Source organism: Lissotriton vulgaris, chromosome 1_1 (assembly GCF_964263255.1).
Source record: "Lissotriton vulgaris chromosome 1_1, aLisVul1.2, whole genome shotgun sequence".
Lineage (NCBI taxonomy): Eukaryota > Metazoa > Chordata > Amphibia > Caudata > Salamandridae > Lissotriton > Lissotriton vulgaris.
In genome coordinates, this window is record NC_141685.1 from 1743482937 (window position 1) to 1743500199 (window position 17263).

General features: G+C 41.3%; 1 protein-coding gene across 1 annotated transcript in view; it reads right to left on the reverse strand.

The window, feature by feature from the left end:
- Positions 1–17263, reverse strand: part of HELB (DNA helicase B) — a 330278-nt gene that overhangs the window by 217855 nt on the left and 95160 nt on the right. Inside the window, exon 4 of the mRNA XM_086919022.1 lies at positions 7307–8206. Coding sequence (XP_086775148.1) covers positions 7307–8206 — 900 coding nt within the window. The remainder of the gene's footprint in view (positions 1–7306; positions 8207–17263) is intronic.

Here is a 17263-nt window from a genome sequence, read left to right on the forward strand (position 1 = left end):
CCAAAGTGCCGATGTGACCTATTTTGATGGGGACTGCTTCAGAAGAATAAGTTGCTTACCTTCGGTAACGATATATCTGTATCTGTAAGAGACACTGTGTCGCCCGGGGCCAAGCGGTGGCGCCGGGGAATCATCCTATCCACAGGAGCCCCTGTGCTGGGCTTGGAGCAAGTGCCCAGAAGGATATCCGTGAGAGTCTCATTGAATGGCAGCAGGTGCTCTGAAGAGGCCACTGCCGGTTGAAGCATCTCGGTCAGCAGATTGGTCCTGACTACCACCATAGGAAGCTCAAGGTTCAAAGCCTCAGCCGCCCTACGCAACACCACAGCGTAAGAGGCTCCCTTCTCCATAGCCACGGTAGGGAGAGAAAGCATGCCAAGATCTTGGGAGGTGCCAGACCACTGGCCTCACCCAACTCCTCTCTCCAGTCCGGTTCATCAAACTGGTCTGCCAAAGGGTCAACAGACACCTCTCGGTCCTCCTCACCCTCCTCTGGTTGCTACTCAGGGCGATAAGGAACACCATGGCAGTGGTACAATAGTACCGGTCAACGTCGGTCCGTTCCGTGACCAAGTTGAGGAGGAGGCCGTGGTCGACGCTGGCTGGGGACAAAACCTGGGGCGGAGGTGTCATCAATGGACTCGGCGCCAAAGGAGGTGTTGTAAAGTAAACTGGATCCAGGCCTGGTACCCTGGGGGACCTGCGGTGACCCCCAGCCGAGTCTGCGGGGCCCTAAGGTGCGCCGGCGGAGTCGGGCTGCCCAAAAATGGAGTGGAGGGCTTTGTAAAAACTACAAAATTGGGCAGGGGCAGCTCCAGCTCCCGGGAAGGAAGGGAAGCTCGGAGCCGACCCAGTAGGCTCCACGGGCGGAGTTGAAGGACGGCTGGTTAGACATAGAGTAAAATTTAGTTTTAAAATAATTTTTATAAATTAGGCCTCGGCATTCACTCATTTTCTGGGCCTGTCGAGTATGGAAATGGAGTGCCTTGGGGGATGGCATTAATAAGATCTGGTCTTGAAAAGTCATTAGCCCAAGTTTTGGTTACAACTGATGGGTCTCTATAAGCTCTATTATGTAATCCAGGGTGTGTGGGGGGGTAGAAGTATTAATCCATTCAACTTCCACTTTGTATATCAAGAAATCAAAGGAGAATGGATCAATAGTGAACCACAGCACCAGGGTTTTTTTGGACGCCCTTCTTTAAAAAACCCTCATACACGCACTTTCTTCGGTAAGGTGGTATATCTTGATTCTCCACCAAGTAACGTAGCGTGGGTGATTCATCATAGGGTTCTTTTTTGTGTATGCAACCTCCCCCAGGAGGTAACCATTAGTTTTTGTAGCAGTGCTCCAGAAATAGTGCTCCCAAAAAGTGATAGAACTTAAAAATCCTTAAATCTAAAAAATGTATTTATTAGAAATATAGACCAAGGATACTTAAATGTTTTTTTTTGCTGTAATGAAAGGTCAAGTTACTAGACCCTCTGTACATAAAAAATGGTGGACAACATGTTTCAGCCCCACTATGCCCAGCCGGGTCTATGGGGCTTTCATCAGGACCAAGATGGTGTTATTAAAAGATTAAGAATACTTGCACGATTTGTGTAGTATCACTATGGAGTAGTTCCCCACGTGTTCGCTTTACAAGGCCAATCGTACCTGTAATTAGGAGAATAACTGTATAATTAACTAGTTATGCACATAGCCCTATGATATTATCTAAACAATTATTTGCTCGTGAATTATTATTCTATAGGAAGAAGAATGAAATGGGGGTGTCTCAGTGAACTTATTACTAAGGTGTTACAAATTTAATCTCACCACTAAAGTTTGAATTTGTCAATTCAGTTGTTCGTATCTTTATTTAGTATAAAGAAGCAGGATGTGAAGTTGTTAACTATGTTTCAAAAATGGAAATGATGCTATAGCGCAGTAAGTCAAAATATATGGTAAATGAACATGTTAGCATGCAGAATAGATCTCTACCCGCTTATATTGTAATCAGGGTACTTGTCATTACCTGGCGTTTTGTGCTTATACTTAGCAGAAAGTCAGGCACTTTTTTTGTAAATAAAAGTATTCATCATTACTTAGGATTTTATATTTATATTTAGCAGAGAGCTAGATAAAGCGATATTTTCACTAAAATGCTCGTGATTGCTTATCGTAGCGCTGAATTAAGGGTCATGTTATTGCAGGAGAAAAGTATCGCGCTTCTTGCCAAGTGCGCGTCATTAAATTCAAGTGTCCATACCTTGTTAGTCATGAAGCGGACTTTTCATCAGGGACTAGAGAGAAGGTATGTTCATCACCTGTAGTGTGAGGCAATAAGTTTAAAACACGAACACTCTTACTTGTTAAGCTGTAAATGACTGTCGGCGTGATGGATCTCACCGGCTGTGTGGGATTTCCTCACTGGTGCTGTCTCTGCCCCCGGAAATGGCGGTCGATATCCCTCTAGTCCTCCTTTAGTGTTGATAGTTAGTAAACACTGTAAGAAGACTACCTCGTATAGTTTGCACGTTACAAATCATGCAAATTACGCTAGAACTTTAGAACGCGCAATTTGTTCATTAAACTTATTTTAATACAGTTTAAAAAAAGGGTTCAAAAAGTTTTTAAAAAGGCGGGAGAGAGAAATGACTGTGAAAATTTAAAATAAAGGAAAGACTGCTGTTTGTATGTAGTCAGTTAAATGACTTGTAGCTCTTATTCTTATACCTGCAGCCATTAACTGTTTATTGGGGTTAGTCTTCAGAAAAAATGATGCCATTGTATATCATCATTCATCCCTTCGCTTTTTGTTTTTAACCGGTCCACCAACTTTTGTTCCTTTTCATATAGTGTTCTTTCCGCATTGTTGTTTTTTATGGTCAACATTTCTATGATTGTCCATTTCATGTCATCAGCTTTGTGATTAAAATTAAGAAAGGGTTAGCTCATTTTTGTTGTGATCTTCTTTGTGTTGATATTACTCTTATGTTCGCCAATTCTTGTTTTGGCTTTTCTGCAAGTCATCCCAATGTATTTCAGTCCACACGGGCATGTTATCATATAAATTACATGTGAGGAATTACAATTTGTGTGTTGGCGTTGTGTCCATAGTAGTTCGTCCGATAGTCGTAGTTCTTTGGTTGGTGAAGTTAACTTATAAACTGTGCATGAACCACATGGATTATGTTCAACAATTGGAGTCATGTTTCATGACCTGGTAATGCTCTCATTTCTAAGAGTCATTTGTGGTCGAGTATGGACTAATACATATCCCAAATTTTTTGTCCTGCGGTTCGCAAACATTGGTTTTTGCCACTTTAGATTTCCTGATGTAAGGATTTTCCAATTTTTGTTGATCAATTTCTTTACTGCATTACTTGCTGTAGTATATGTAGTAACACACGTAATTACGCCTTCTTCATTTTCTTTTCCTGGAGTTGCTAGCAGACATTCCCGTCGTTGGTATCTAGCCCTTTTCTGACACTTTTGTATGATTCTCCTTGGATAATCCGTTTTCGTTAATTTCTCAGTTAAATCTTGTGCCTGGATTTCGTAATCCTCTAGTTGGTGCAATTACGTTTCAATCGCAAGAACTGTCCATATGGCAAGTTCTCTCGCAATGGCTTTGGGTGGAAACTCTTATATGACAACAAACTGTTCTTAGAAGTCGGTTTAAAATATGTTTTAGTTTGGATTACATTGTTTTCAACATATAGGTTTATGTCCAAAAAATCAAGTTCTTTTTTATCAGCTGTGAAAGTAAATGTTAAACATTCATCTCTCTCATACAGCCATTTTATGAATTCATCAAGATTGTTCTTGTCATTTTTCCAGACGACAATGATGTTGTCAATAAACCTCTTCCAAAATAAAATTTGGAGAGCAAAAGGATTCGTCTCATTGAGGATTACAAATTCCAGGCACAAGATTTAACTGAGAAATTAACGAAAAGGGATTATCCAAGGAGAATCATACAAAAGTGTCAGAAAAGGGCTAGATACCAACCACGTGAATGTCTGCTAGCAACTCCACATAAAGAAAATGAAGAAGGCGTAATTACATGTGTTACTACATATACTACAGCAAGTAATGCAGTAAAGAAATTGATCAACAAAAATTGGAAAATCCTTACATCAGGAAATCTAAAGCGGCAAAAACCAAGGTTTGCGAACCGCAGGACAAAAAATTTGAGAGATGTATTAGTCCATACTCGACCTCAAATGACTCTTAGAAATGAGAGCATTACCAGTTCATGGAACATGACTCCAATTGTTGGACATTATCCATGTGGTTCATGCACAGTTTGTAAGTTAACTTCAGCAACCAAAGAACTACGACTATCGGACGAACTACTATGGACACAACGCCAACACACAAATTGTAATTCCTCACATGTAATTTATATGATAACATGCCCGTGTGGACTGAAATACATTGGGATGACTTGCAGAAAAGCCAAAACAAGAATTGGCGAACATAAGAGTAATATCAACACAAAGAAGATAACAACAAAAATGAGCTAACACTTTCTTAATTTTAATCACAAAGCTGATGACATGAAATGGACAATCATAGAAATGTTGACCATAAAAAATAACAATGCGGAAAGAACACTAAATGAAAAGGAACAAAGGTGGGTGGACCGGTTAAAAACAAACAGCGAAGGGATGAATGATGATATACAATGGCATCATTTTTTCTGAAGACTAACCCCAATAAACAGTTAATGGCTGCAGGTATAAGAATAAGAGCTCCAAGTCATTTAACTGACTACATACAAACGGCAGTCTTTCCTTTATTTTCAATTTTCACAGTCATTTCTCTCTCCCCCTTTTTTAAAACTTTTTGAACCCTTTTTTTAAACTGTATTAACAGAAGTTTAAAGAACAAATTGCGCGTTCAAAAGTTCTAGCGTAATTTGCATGATTTGTAACGTGCAAACTATACGAGGTAGTCTTCTTACAGTGTTTACTAACTATCAACACTAAAGGAGGACTAGAGGGATATCGACCGCCATTTCCGGGGGCAGAGACAGCACCAGTGAGGAAATCCCACACAGCCGGTGAGATCCATCATGCCGACAGAGTCATTTACAGCTTAACAAGTAAGAGTGTTCCGTGTTTTAAACTTATTGCCTCACACTACAGGTGATGGACATACCTTCTCTCTAGTCCCTGATGAAAAGTCCGCTTCATGACTAACAAGGTATGGACACTTGAATTTAATGACGCGCACTTGGCAAGAAGCGCGATACTTTTCTCCTGCAATAACATGACCCTTAATTCAGCGCTACGATAAGCAATCACAAGCATTTTTTGTGAAAATATCGCTTTATGTAGCTCTCTGCTAAAAATAAATATAAAATCCTAAGTAATGATGAATACTTTATTTACAAAAAAAGTGCCTGACTTTCTGCTAAGTATAAGCACAAAACGCCAGGTAATGACAAGTACCCTGATTACAATATAAGCGGGTAGCGATCTATTCTGCATGCTAACATGTTCCTTTACCATATATTTTGACTTACTGCGCTATAGCGTAATTTCCATTTTTGAAACATAGTTAACAACTTCACATCCTGCTTCTTTATACTAAATAGATACGAACAAATGAATTGACAAATTCAAACTTTATTGGTGAGATTAAACTTGTAACACCTTAGTAATAAGTTCACTGAGACACCCCCATTTCATTCTTCTTCCTATAGAATAATAATTCACGAGCAAATAATTGTTTAGATAATATCATAGGGCTATGTGCATAACTAGTTAATTATACAGTTATTCTCCTAATTACAGGTACGATTGGCCTTGTAAAGCGAACACGTGGGGAACTACTCCATAGTGATACTACACAAATCGTGCAAGTATTCTTAATCTTTTAATAACACCATCTTGGTCCTGACGAAAGCCCCATAGACCCGGCTGGGCATAGTGGGGCTGAAACATGTAGTCCACAATTTTTTATGTACAGAGGGTCTAGTAACTTGACCTTTCATTACAGCAAAAAAAAAACATTTAAGTATCCTTGGTCTATATTTCTAATAAATAAATTTTTTAGATTTAAGGATTTTTAAGTTCTATCACTTTTTGGGAGCACTATTTCTGGAGCACTGCTACAAAACCCAGTGGTAACCTCCTGGGGGAGGTTGCATACATAAAAAAGAACCCTCTGATGATGCACCCACGCTACGTTACTTGGTGGAGAATCAAGATATACCACCTTACCGAAGAACGTGTGTGTATGAGGGTTTTTTAATGAAGGGCCTCTATAAGCTCTGCCAACTCTTGAACATATTTTACAAGTGAGTCAGCATTAATGAGTGCAGAGAGGATTTTAGAAGAGGTCCTAGCTCGGCTGCTTTCGATTACTGGCTTAGTAAGGGGAATACAATAACTACAATTGGCGCCCAAGGTAGAAACCCAGGCAACTCAGAACTAGAAGCGGCACCTGCTTCCCACAGGGAAATAAAAAAGACACTACCTTTGTCTACAGCGTCCGTGATGCACTGCTGAGGTGCGCGGACGCGCCATGCGGCGTCTGAAAAAGCCCTCGACTGAGGAGGGCGAGGCTACTGCCACCAGCACCAAAGCACGAGCAGGCTAAAACCAGGTGGACAAAGGAAAGTGACAAAACCTGGGGCCCAGCAATCCCGTTATCCCTGCACAGGCTCCCCTGCAAGGGGTGGGTACTGGGAAATCAGAACAAAGAAAATCAAAGGTGAGAAATGTTAAAAAACATAAATCAATACAAATTCCAGGAGTATCTAATACTCTGCAAAATGGCGCCCAAGGTATAGAGCCAGGCAACTCAAAAATGGAAGTGGGAGCCTAAAGCACCCGCTTCCTAAAATAAAAGCAAAAGGCACAACCTATGCTTAGAGCATCCATGATGATCTGCCGATCTGCGCGGACGTGCCATGCTGCGTCTAAATAACCCTTGACTGAGGGGGTGTGGCTACCGTAACATGTGCAATGAGGCTAAAAACCAGGTAGACAAAGGAAAGTGACAAAACCTGGGGTTCAGCAACACTACAAGCCCTAAAAAGGCTCCCCTGTGGGGGGTGAGTACTGCGAAATCAGAACAAAGGAAATTAAAGGTGAGAAATGTCTTTATTTGCTCCTTTACCTTCAAATTCTCTTCTACAAGAAACTTTGGTCATAAACTAAGAAAACACAGACCTCTGCAGAAGACTTTTCTTCTTTCATGCAAATTTGATTTACCTCTCACGTTAACATTTTTGTTTTACAAAAAATCAAATTCTTTTGAGAATAAAATGAAAATTGAATGAATAAATAAAACTGTACATACCTGGTGTAATGTGAATGAAGGAAGGTTGGTCTTCTTTTTTAAAAGAGATGCTGCTTTTCCAGTTGGTGCTGTAAGAAGAACTGTCATATTATCCGTAAGTTTTGTTCTTTCGTTCTCAACAGGTTGATGTGATTGTGTTAACCATTCATCAGATGCATCAACATCACTCTCAAAAGCTTTGCAGGCTCTCTCCACCTCATCGTTTTCCTTTGATAACAAGTGTTTGAAAAGAAGGCTGACCACTGTAGTCTTTCCACAGCCTCCCTTCCCACTTATGACGGTTAAAGGATTCAAGCAGATCATTTCTGCAGCTCTGGCTTGGTCGGGGTCTACTTCCAGCTGAGTGTCGCTGTCACCTTTAGTTTCGTGCCCACATTCCTGGAAATCACAGAAAAGTTTCGGCACCCCTCTAGTTCCGACGTCAGGCTCTTGTGACTCCATTTCAAAAAGCTGACTGTTGAGATCTTCCAAGGTGCCATCTGTCGCTGCATCCTTTACGGGTCTGCCCTGTTGAGCTCCAAGTACTTCCACCACATCAACTTTTAGATGCCAGGGATCCATTTTCACAAGCTTTTCTATGCATTTTGCAATCTTTACTTCATAATCATATAGATTAAACAGGAAGATCCTATCTTTCTCACGCACCACTATCTCCTCTTCTTTCAAAAACTCCAAGGCCTCCCACGCCTGCACGATTGACATGTCCTGACTTGCAGCTTTGGTAAGTATGTCTCGCTCCACATAGGTATCACCAAACTCACTACACCTCTGTTTCAGATGATCATAAATTATCAAGGCATTAAGTTGCAGTTCAGGGATCTTCTGAAGAAGAGGCTCACATTGCAGGAAAGCTTTCAAAGAGACCTCACAACGAAGAAGGGCCAACTCTCTCTTGGTTATCTTCCAAAAGAAAAAAAAATGAGCATTACTTATTGACATGGGACAAAATATAATGGTCAATAAATGACCATTTTCTAACTGTTAAAATTTGAAACAAACATGTACAATCAGGATGTCATGTAAATAACTTTTACATATTCTTATTGATTCTGAAAATGCTATAAAACATTCATACTGTCCATAAAGATTAAAAATGCAATCATTATTGTTTATTAAAATGTTATGGTGTTGGGAAAAACAAGTATAAGCAAAACCAATAGGTTTAATGTTGGCTGCCTGTGTTTTGACTATGCCAATGCTTGTTTTGTCCATTGTTTTTGCAACATTGTGTCGTAATGGTAGCTGCTGGGCCCTTCCCTATATAAAATGAAAACATTTGGTAGCAAGCAAAAAATGTTTTCATCTAAAAAATCATACATTGCCAAAGCCGTTCCTTCTACTAAAGGGAACTAGTTTGTGTGAGGATGTGCTCTTTATGAAAGAGCACAATGCTATCACTCACAGTAAATGGAGAAATATCAACCCGACGCAAGGTATACAGATGGTAGAAAGAACACCGACCCCTGTGGTCAACATCTCCTCCTATACTTTGAAATATGAGGAGGTAAGCATTCTCAGCAAGTGACTATCCTTTGTGCCGACAGCCCACCCCAATGATTTTGCCATAAAAACAGAACTTCAAAGGTTCTTTCGTAACATCAGTTTAAGATATTTCTTCAAGAATTCTACAACACCATCTGCATCATCACAGACAGGACTACGAATTCCCTCCACCTTTGTTCCACTGGCCAATGCCATGACTAACAAAATTCTGGCTTATGAGAGAGTGGCGCTTAGGGATGCATCCATACTATTAAAAGAACGCAAGCATACTATTCCGAATATCAGGAAGATGGAGAATGAGGCCCTTTTGGTGCAGGAAACAACAAGGACATTGTCATCAAGTCTGCAGATAAGGGTGGGGAATTGTGGTGCAGGAAGTAACCAACAACAAGGCTGAGATTATGAACCAATTGCAAGACGGCATAAGTTATTCTAAATTATGAGCAGACCCGTCAAATGATATCGCACAGGAGATACTCACTACCACGAAAGAGATACTCACTACCACGAAAGATGGACTTGAACAAGGTTTTTTGAGTAACCTCGAATTCCAGTACCTAAACCATAAACAGCCCCGGCTCCCCACAATCTACACGCTGTCCAAGATCCACAAGGGCATGCAAAACCCACCGGGGCGCCCCATTGTATCAGGCTGTGAATCTAAGCTTGAGCCTTCATGTAGATACATAGATTTCTTTTTGAAACCGATCGCTGAAACCACACAAGCCTATTTGAGAGACACTATGCAAACAATTAATTTGATTGACCAACAAACTTTCAACTCCATTAATCAACTGCTGGTTACGTGCGACATTTTATCATTATATACAAGTATACCCCAACAGTCTGCCCTGGACGTAATGAGAGAAGCCCTGGACCAGCGCTCACAGCAGTCCCCACTGAATTCATCATTGGACTAATTTCAATAGCCATGATGAAGAATTTTTTCTTTTTCCATGGCCACTATTATATACAGACTAAAGGTGTGGCGTGGGGCAGCCTTTGCCCCAGACTTGGCCATTATTTACATGGACAATTTTTAAAATCATTTATTTTCAACAACACCCCCTTCAACAACTAGGTGGTGCTGTGGAATCGCTACATCGATGATATACTGATGATCTGGACTGGAGAGATAACTGAGCTAAGCCTATTCAGGACATCTCCAAACAGCACCAGGTACACGCCGCAAGGAACCCAGTTCTTGGCCCTAGTGTGGTGGGCATCTCCCTTTCGCAGGATCTGTCCTATGAGCAACTTACATCCTGGCCTGGGATGAATGTTCAAGGCCTTCAAGATATCTTGGGGAAAGTGAAATCTGGCTCTCCAATCGACCCCCTCCCAATTTCTGTACTCAAACTCTTGGACACTCCACAACTGTCTGTAATCTGCCAGGCGTTGAATTTATCCCTCTCCACTGCAAAAGGTCCCGTCCATGTGGAAACACGCTATGGTCTCACCACTGCTAAAGAAACCAACGGCTGATCCTAAAATCCTGGCCAATTTTCGTCCTATTTCCCTCCTACCTGCTTTCTCCAAAGTTTTGGAGAAACATGTTCATGGTCATCTTGCTCGTTATACGGAGGTGAACAACATACTTCACCCCTCCCAGTCGGGTTTTCGCCCTGGCTTTTCGACAGAGACAACACTGCTTGGGGTGATGGAAAATCTTTGCCTTTTGGTAGATAGAGGAGATTCCGCTGCGCTGATTCTACTTGACCTCAGCGCAGGATTCAACACCATCTCCCACAACATTCTGCTAAAATCTCTCTCTGCCATGGGCATTAGGAGCAAAGCATTGGATTGGATAGCATCATTTTTGACACTAAGGACATTTCAGATCACCTCCAACACCTCGTCCTCAAATGTCCATCTATCCCCCTATGGAGTCCCTCAGGGCTCGGTGTTGAGTCCTTTGCTTTTCAATCTATATGTAACCCCTCTTGCCCAGATAGCCGAAGCGGCAGGTCTAAACATGTTCACCTATGCGGACGACTCGCAGATTGTCTTTTCACTCTCTAATGGAGATCAGGACTCCTCCTCTCTTTTGCAGTCAGGCCTTAGTAAAATTACAACATGGATGAGGGACAATCTGCTCAAACTGAACGGTGGTAAAACGGAGGTTTTAATACTTGGTCCAAATCAGAGTCTCTGGAGCCCAAGACATTGGCCCACAGAAATGGGTTCTTTACCCGCTCCGTCGCACCAAGTACGCAATCTTGACATTATCATTGATAATGGCCTAACTATGGAGCCCCAAGTTATTAATCTAACATCAACCTGTTTCACCATCCTGAGGTGGCTCAGGAAAATCATTTGGATATTGCCTGATGACACACAGAAGTCTGTGGTCAACACCCTAATCACCTCCCGTTTAGACTACGGAAAAATGTCCTCTACTTGGGGTCATCACAGGCTGTCATGAGACGCCTTCAACTTGTGCAAAATGCCGCTGCAAGATTGCTTTGTAAGTGTCACAGAATGGAACGCATGTCTGGTCATCTTAAGGCACTCCATTGGCTAAGAATTGAAAACCGAGTCAAATTTAAGACACTGAGTCTTATGCACAGAATCAAATGGGGCAATGCCCCTAGATACTTACAAGCCCTCGTTCACACCTACACGCCTGCTCGTTGCCTGAGATCTTCATCTCAAGGCCTTTTTAGTGTGCCCAAAATGCGTCGAGCTAGGATCGGGGGAAGATCTTTCTCCCTGTTGGGCCCAAAGCTTTGGAATTCCCTCCCTCTGAATTTACGCTTGGAAACTCGTTATGTCCACTTTCGCAGAGCCATAAAAACATGGCTTTTTAATCAGTAACTTGCTCCTGCCTCTCTTCAGAGTTTTATGATCTGCTCAATGGCTTAGTGTCTCTTTAGCGCCGGGAAACCCTTTTTGGGTAGCTGTCGCGCTTTAAAAGCCCAATAAATAAAATAAATAAATATTCCAAGACTGGCTCAACCAATGGAACCAAGACATCAAGTTCACAATGCAATCTAATTCAGGGGAAAATAGACTTCTTGGATATCACTATACGTAACGAGAATGACAAACTATATACCACGCTCTATCGTAAACCAACGGATCGCAACTCCCTTCTCAGATACAACGGTTACCACCCACATGGCCTTAGGGACAACCTACCGGTGTCAAGTACCTTATCTTGAACTAGAAGGTTCCACAGGAGCAGACGACTGTTCCTCAATCCCCTTCTCCGCTTACCACGAATACAAGATTCACGAAAAGCAGAGAGGGGAGAAGAGGAATTGGAAGAAAAGAGAGACTGCACTGCTTCGCTTCTTTTGTTCTGGTCTTGCGCTTCTATCTTCTGTTGACCCTAAGAATAACCAAAGGCAGGATATAACAACTACTACTATACAATTACTCTACCCTTACAGTATCTCCCTCAAATACCTGTCGGTTCACAGTGGCTTGTTGCTCTCATAAGTATCTTGTATGGAGAGATTTTTGTTTTTGCTCTTGCTTCACTAACTTGTACGCAGCTGGGTTTGTCCCCTGTAACACAAATACTGGTGAGATAATATATTCTATAATAGTATATTTACTACATGAATCTTGTTCTAACCAGAATTCCCCGTTACCTGTGTCACCAGTTACGAAGGTTGTAAAGTATCCTTTTTTAGATTTGTATTGCTCTCCTTGTTAGGTTTACATTTCTTCTTCTTCTTGTCTTTCTGTACAGAATATCCTTTTTCACAATTGGTTGGTAAGTACTTCCATACCTACATAGATGCTAGCTTTACTTTTAGACTCTCCAGTTTACTATGGTTATTCTGTGTGCAATGGTAAGTCTATTGTTCAAAATATTTTGCTTGTCTCTGACTACTGTCCTCCTGTACTCTTCAATGGATTAGTAAACTAGATATCCTTGGAAAATAACTCTGCTTGTCCTTGGAAGTTTACTGTAACAAATCATGTGCACGCAACATTGCCTCCGGGAAGACCCATTATTTCATCTAAAGGCAGCCGGACAGAAAAGATGTTGCAATATCTTGATTTCTTTCTGGTGGAACATGTGAAAACTCTATCATCATATATAAGAGATACTTCGGATTTCATCCGTATCATCTCAGATATAAGTTGGGAACCTGACATGTTAATGATAGTATTGGATGTAACAGGACTGTACACTTGAATTGTGCATGATCATGGCATCCAGGCAGTCCAATACTTTTTGAAAACCCGTTCTTTGAGAATGTTGAAGCATAACAGTATGTTGATTAAATTTCTACATTTTTGTTTACATAACAAAATCTTTCTGTTCCAAAAGCAATACTACAGACAAAAGAGAGGAATGGCGATGGGTACCTGCTTCGCCCCCAGCTACGCAAACTTGTTCGTTGGCTGGTGGTAGAAGCAGGTAGCCTGGGCCGATGAGAACCAGAGATGGGTCGAATCAATAATCGGGTGGCACTGATATATTGACGACCTCTTTATCTTTTGGAAAGGTTCTAAATCTGAGGCAGAATTGTATATACAGAACTTGAATAACAACAATGTAAATTTGCATCTGAGTGGCACCCTTAGTAATCAAGAGGTTGACTTTTTAGACCTAAAGGTGTTTATAAAAGATGGCAAAATCTGCACATCTCTTTTCCGGAAAGGTACTGCTGGTAACTCAACCTTAGAAGAGAGTAGTTGTCATCCTAAATCCCTCAAAAGCAGTATCCCTTATGGAGAGCTACTGCGCTTAAAGAGAAATTGTACGTTAGAAAATGATTTCGAAAGAACTGCGCAAGACTTTATGATGAGATTCAAAGCAAGAGGGTACTCTGATGAAACTTTACAGAAGGCATACAATAAAGTTCACCGTATTCCTAGATCGAGTCTGTTCAAACAATTGAGCGGCAATAGCACAACAGAGGATAACACTCCACGTTTCATCACAACCTTTTCTAAGGATTCCCATCTGATCCATCGAACCATGGTTCGTCATTGGAATATCCTTAAGACGGATGGGATAATCGGAAAAAATCTATCAAGCCACCCAAAAATCACTTACAGAAAAAACAGGTCATTAAAGGACACCTTGATCCATAGTCATTTTGACTCTATACCAAGGACTCCAAGACTAGGGAACCTTACAGGGTTTTTCCCATGTCAAAATTGTAAAGCCTGCAAAGCGAGTTCCAAAGTTACGACCTATGAAATACCAGGAACACCCAGAGTAAAAAAAAAAAAAAAATTCCTTACCTGTACAAGTCCATTCTGTGTATATTGTTTAGAGTGTCCATGCAAATTACATTATATTGGCAGTTCAATACATCCGGTCAAAAAAAGAATTTTAGTAACATGCCAGAGCAATCCAACACAATGACCCGAACTATCCAGTGTCCAGACATTTTGCCTCAAAACACAACAGTGATCGCAATCTTTTGAAATTTTTATGCTTGGACCAGGTCCCCCTAAAAGATCGGGGAGGGGACAGAGAGTTGAAGATGCGGAGATTGGAATCGAGATTTATTATAGATCTCCAAACCAAGTCTCCACGAGGGCTAAATACTGAAGAGGAATTAGCCATACATCTTGGTCAATAATTTGATAACACAATGGTTTTTTTCTCATAGGGACTTATCTACATTAATTATCACGAGATTTGAAATTATGTTTTTCTCAAAAGAAACATTACTGCAGCCTGACACCCTGTAAATATTTTCATTCTATTTAAACTCAGCTATTGAAATTGACTGCACAGAATGTTGACCTAAATGAATTGTGTAAATATATGATTGATTGGTCTAATATGCTTGGTAATCAAATGCCCATCCAGGGCTTAATAACTTTTGTTTAAAAGGTGTCTTACATTAAAGGTGTATAAAGTGGATTAACTGAAAACACACTGTAAGATGGCCGCCGTGAAAAAATTAATGAATTGTGGTCCTTCTTTTAGGTTTATTAACTCAGAGGACGTGACATCAAGGTGCAACTTTATTTAATTAACTGTGAACATAATCTATGAGCAACAGTTGACAAAGGCGAGATGCCGAAACGCGTCCTGTTTTTCTTGTGGTTGGAGATGATGAATAACATCGCAACTGATTTGTAATATCCCGAATACCTGAGTGTGGTCCGTTCTTTACTGCAATATATATATATATATATATATATATATATATATATATATATATATATATATATATATATATAACCTCCGCTCTCCTACCGCAATCGCCTTCGCTCTCGATCGCGCTGGAAACAGACACGGACCAAACGTGAGATGCTGGTTTCAGATTTTATTCAGCTGTCGCCATAACGTTTCGGCACAAAGCCTTGATCATATATATATATATATGCTGCCATTAAACATTTTGCAACGAACTCCGAGCGTCCTGGCTTCCTTCACAACTTTGGAGGGGATTGGTAAATATTATAGGCCTGTCGGTGGCCTAACCAGGACCGCGCCGCGACAGCCCTACATGCACATACCGGCACTGGAGGAGAGAGAAAAATTATCAAAGTGCATGGGCTGACCTTTTGTGTCCCTACACCGTGTGGATCCCGCTGTGACGAACGGCAGTGTGGAGGTCATTTTCAGAATATCGCATTACAAGTGCAACGTATATGCCCAACGGTGACGTGGACTATACTTTATACGTTGGAGCAGCGGAGGACCGGAAAAAGCGTGCCGGCGGCGAGCGACTGGGTGGGAACATCCCGAAGCTCGCATGCTGGCGTGCAGAGTACGGGCTCTCTACCAAACCAACGGAACAACACAAAAGTAGGCGAGCGTGTTGAAGCTTACAAGGAGACCATAAGCTTTACGACACGCACGGAGTTTGTTGCCTTAAGAAATACCATCATGGCAGGAGATTTAGATTCTCGTCGGAAACAGACAGCCGATAAATTATTCTTCAACATGGCCAGCACCAGTACAGAACCAACCATGACCCCCACCAGCATTGGTCAAGAAATAACTCTGCAAACGAAATTGAGCTTACTTGAAAAGCTGTATAAAAAGGAACTATCAAAGTGGTGGGAGGCGGAGTCCCTATCCAGATACATCGAGGTCAAACGAGTACCCAGGGGTCTCAGAATTTTCACCATCCCCACCTATGAGGACCCAGATCCCGATATGATAAACGAATGGTCGGACAACACGTCATCTTGCTCGATAATAATGATGAGAATCTTGGTGAAATACGCCCTCAAAGACCGTTCAAAGCTCCTCGAGGATATAGACAAACTTCTGGCAGAAATCGAACCCCTGATGACCAAAGAAGCATTGGATGATCATCTCACAAAGCTCAAAGGGAGAATGGATAAATTAGAAGAGGAGATCACTGCCAAAAAACAACAGAAGTTTATAAGAGATTTTAAAGATTACCAATCTGGGCGCACTTTGACTTTTCAAAAGAAATATGATCATTTATTCGACAAGAACACGGGATTAGCACTAACAGGTCAGCAGAAATCAGGACCTAATGTGGAGGTGGTGGAAAGTGACGTATCTGACGGTAACTTATCAGACGCCTCCAACTCTGGAATCACGAAGAACCTGCAGCGGCTGCAAAAAAGAGGGTGAATTTTTTAGCTCAATATCAGATGATGAGTCAGAACCGGACAGAGACTTTTCAGGGGGACAAGGGGAATCAAAGAGGTCGAGGACGTGGAAGCAGAGGAGGAACCGGAGGAACAAGAAAGCAAAAAAGAGGAGGATTAAACGCAACAGAAGCTCCAATGGGAATGTCAACAAGGAGCAAGAACACCAAATGAATAAAACGGTGGTAAACCTCTCACGCCATGTGCTGACTGAAGGTGAGAAAGAGATCTTGGCACTTGGCCTTTCCTTCTGTCCATCACAGAACATGAACTTTGCCCAGACTCGCATAGACTTGTTTTTATTTTCTAGAAAACTCAAATTAAAAAAATGGTTTTGTACCAAAGTTAAGGACCCACCGGCCACATGGGCCAGTAGCTCATTGAGTAACCTTGATGTAGATGATATTCTTTTACTTGAGGAAATTCATGGTAGCAGTGTAAATATGTCTGATGAACCTGATTGGGAAAGTTGGGGTTTGGACTTGGATAGCAATCCGGGGTCAATTTTCAAACCCAAAAGTGTATTTTTGCCGACTATTCAATGTGATTCTATTGATGTATTTGAACGTGGTGTACTTAAAGATCTAGTGAAGCTTAGATATAAGAAAATCCCTTATAACAACAAGAACTTAACCCAGACACAACTACTGGCAATCGACTCCCTTAAATCAGATAAAGAGATTGTTATCAGACAATCTGACAAGGGGGGTAATGTTGTGGTGTTGGATAAGCAGAACTACATTCAGGAAGGCCTGAGACAGCTACAGGATACAACCTGCTACTGCATTTGTGATAGGGACGATGTATTAAGATCGATGGGGAAGTTTAGAGACCTATTACTGGAATGGAGAGATAAAGGTTTAATTGAGGTGGAGGAATACCAATATCTATATTGTG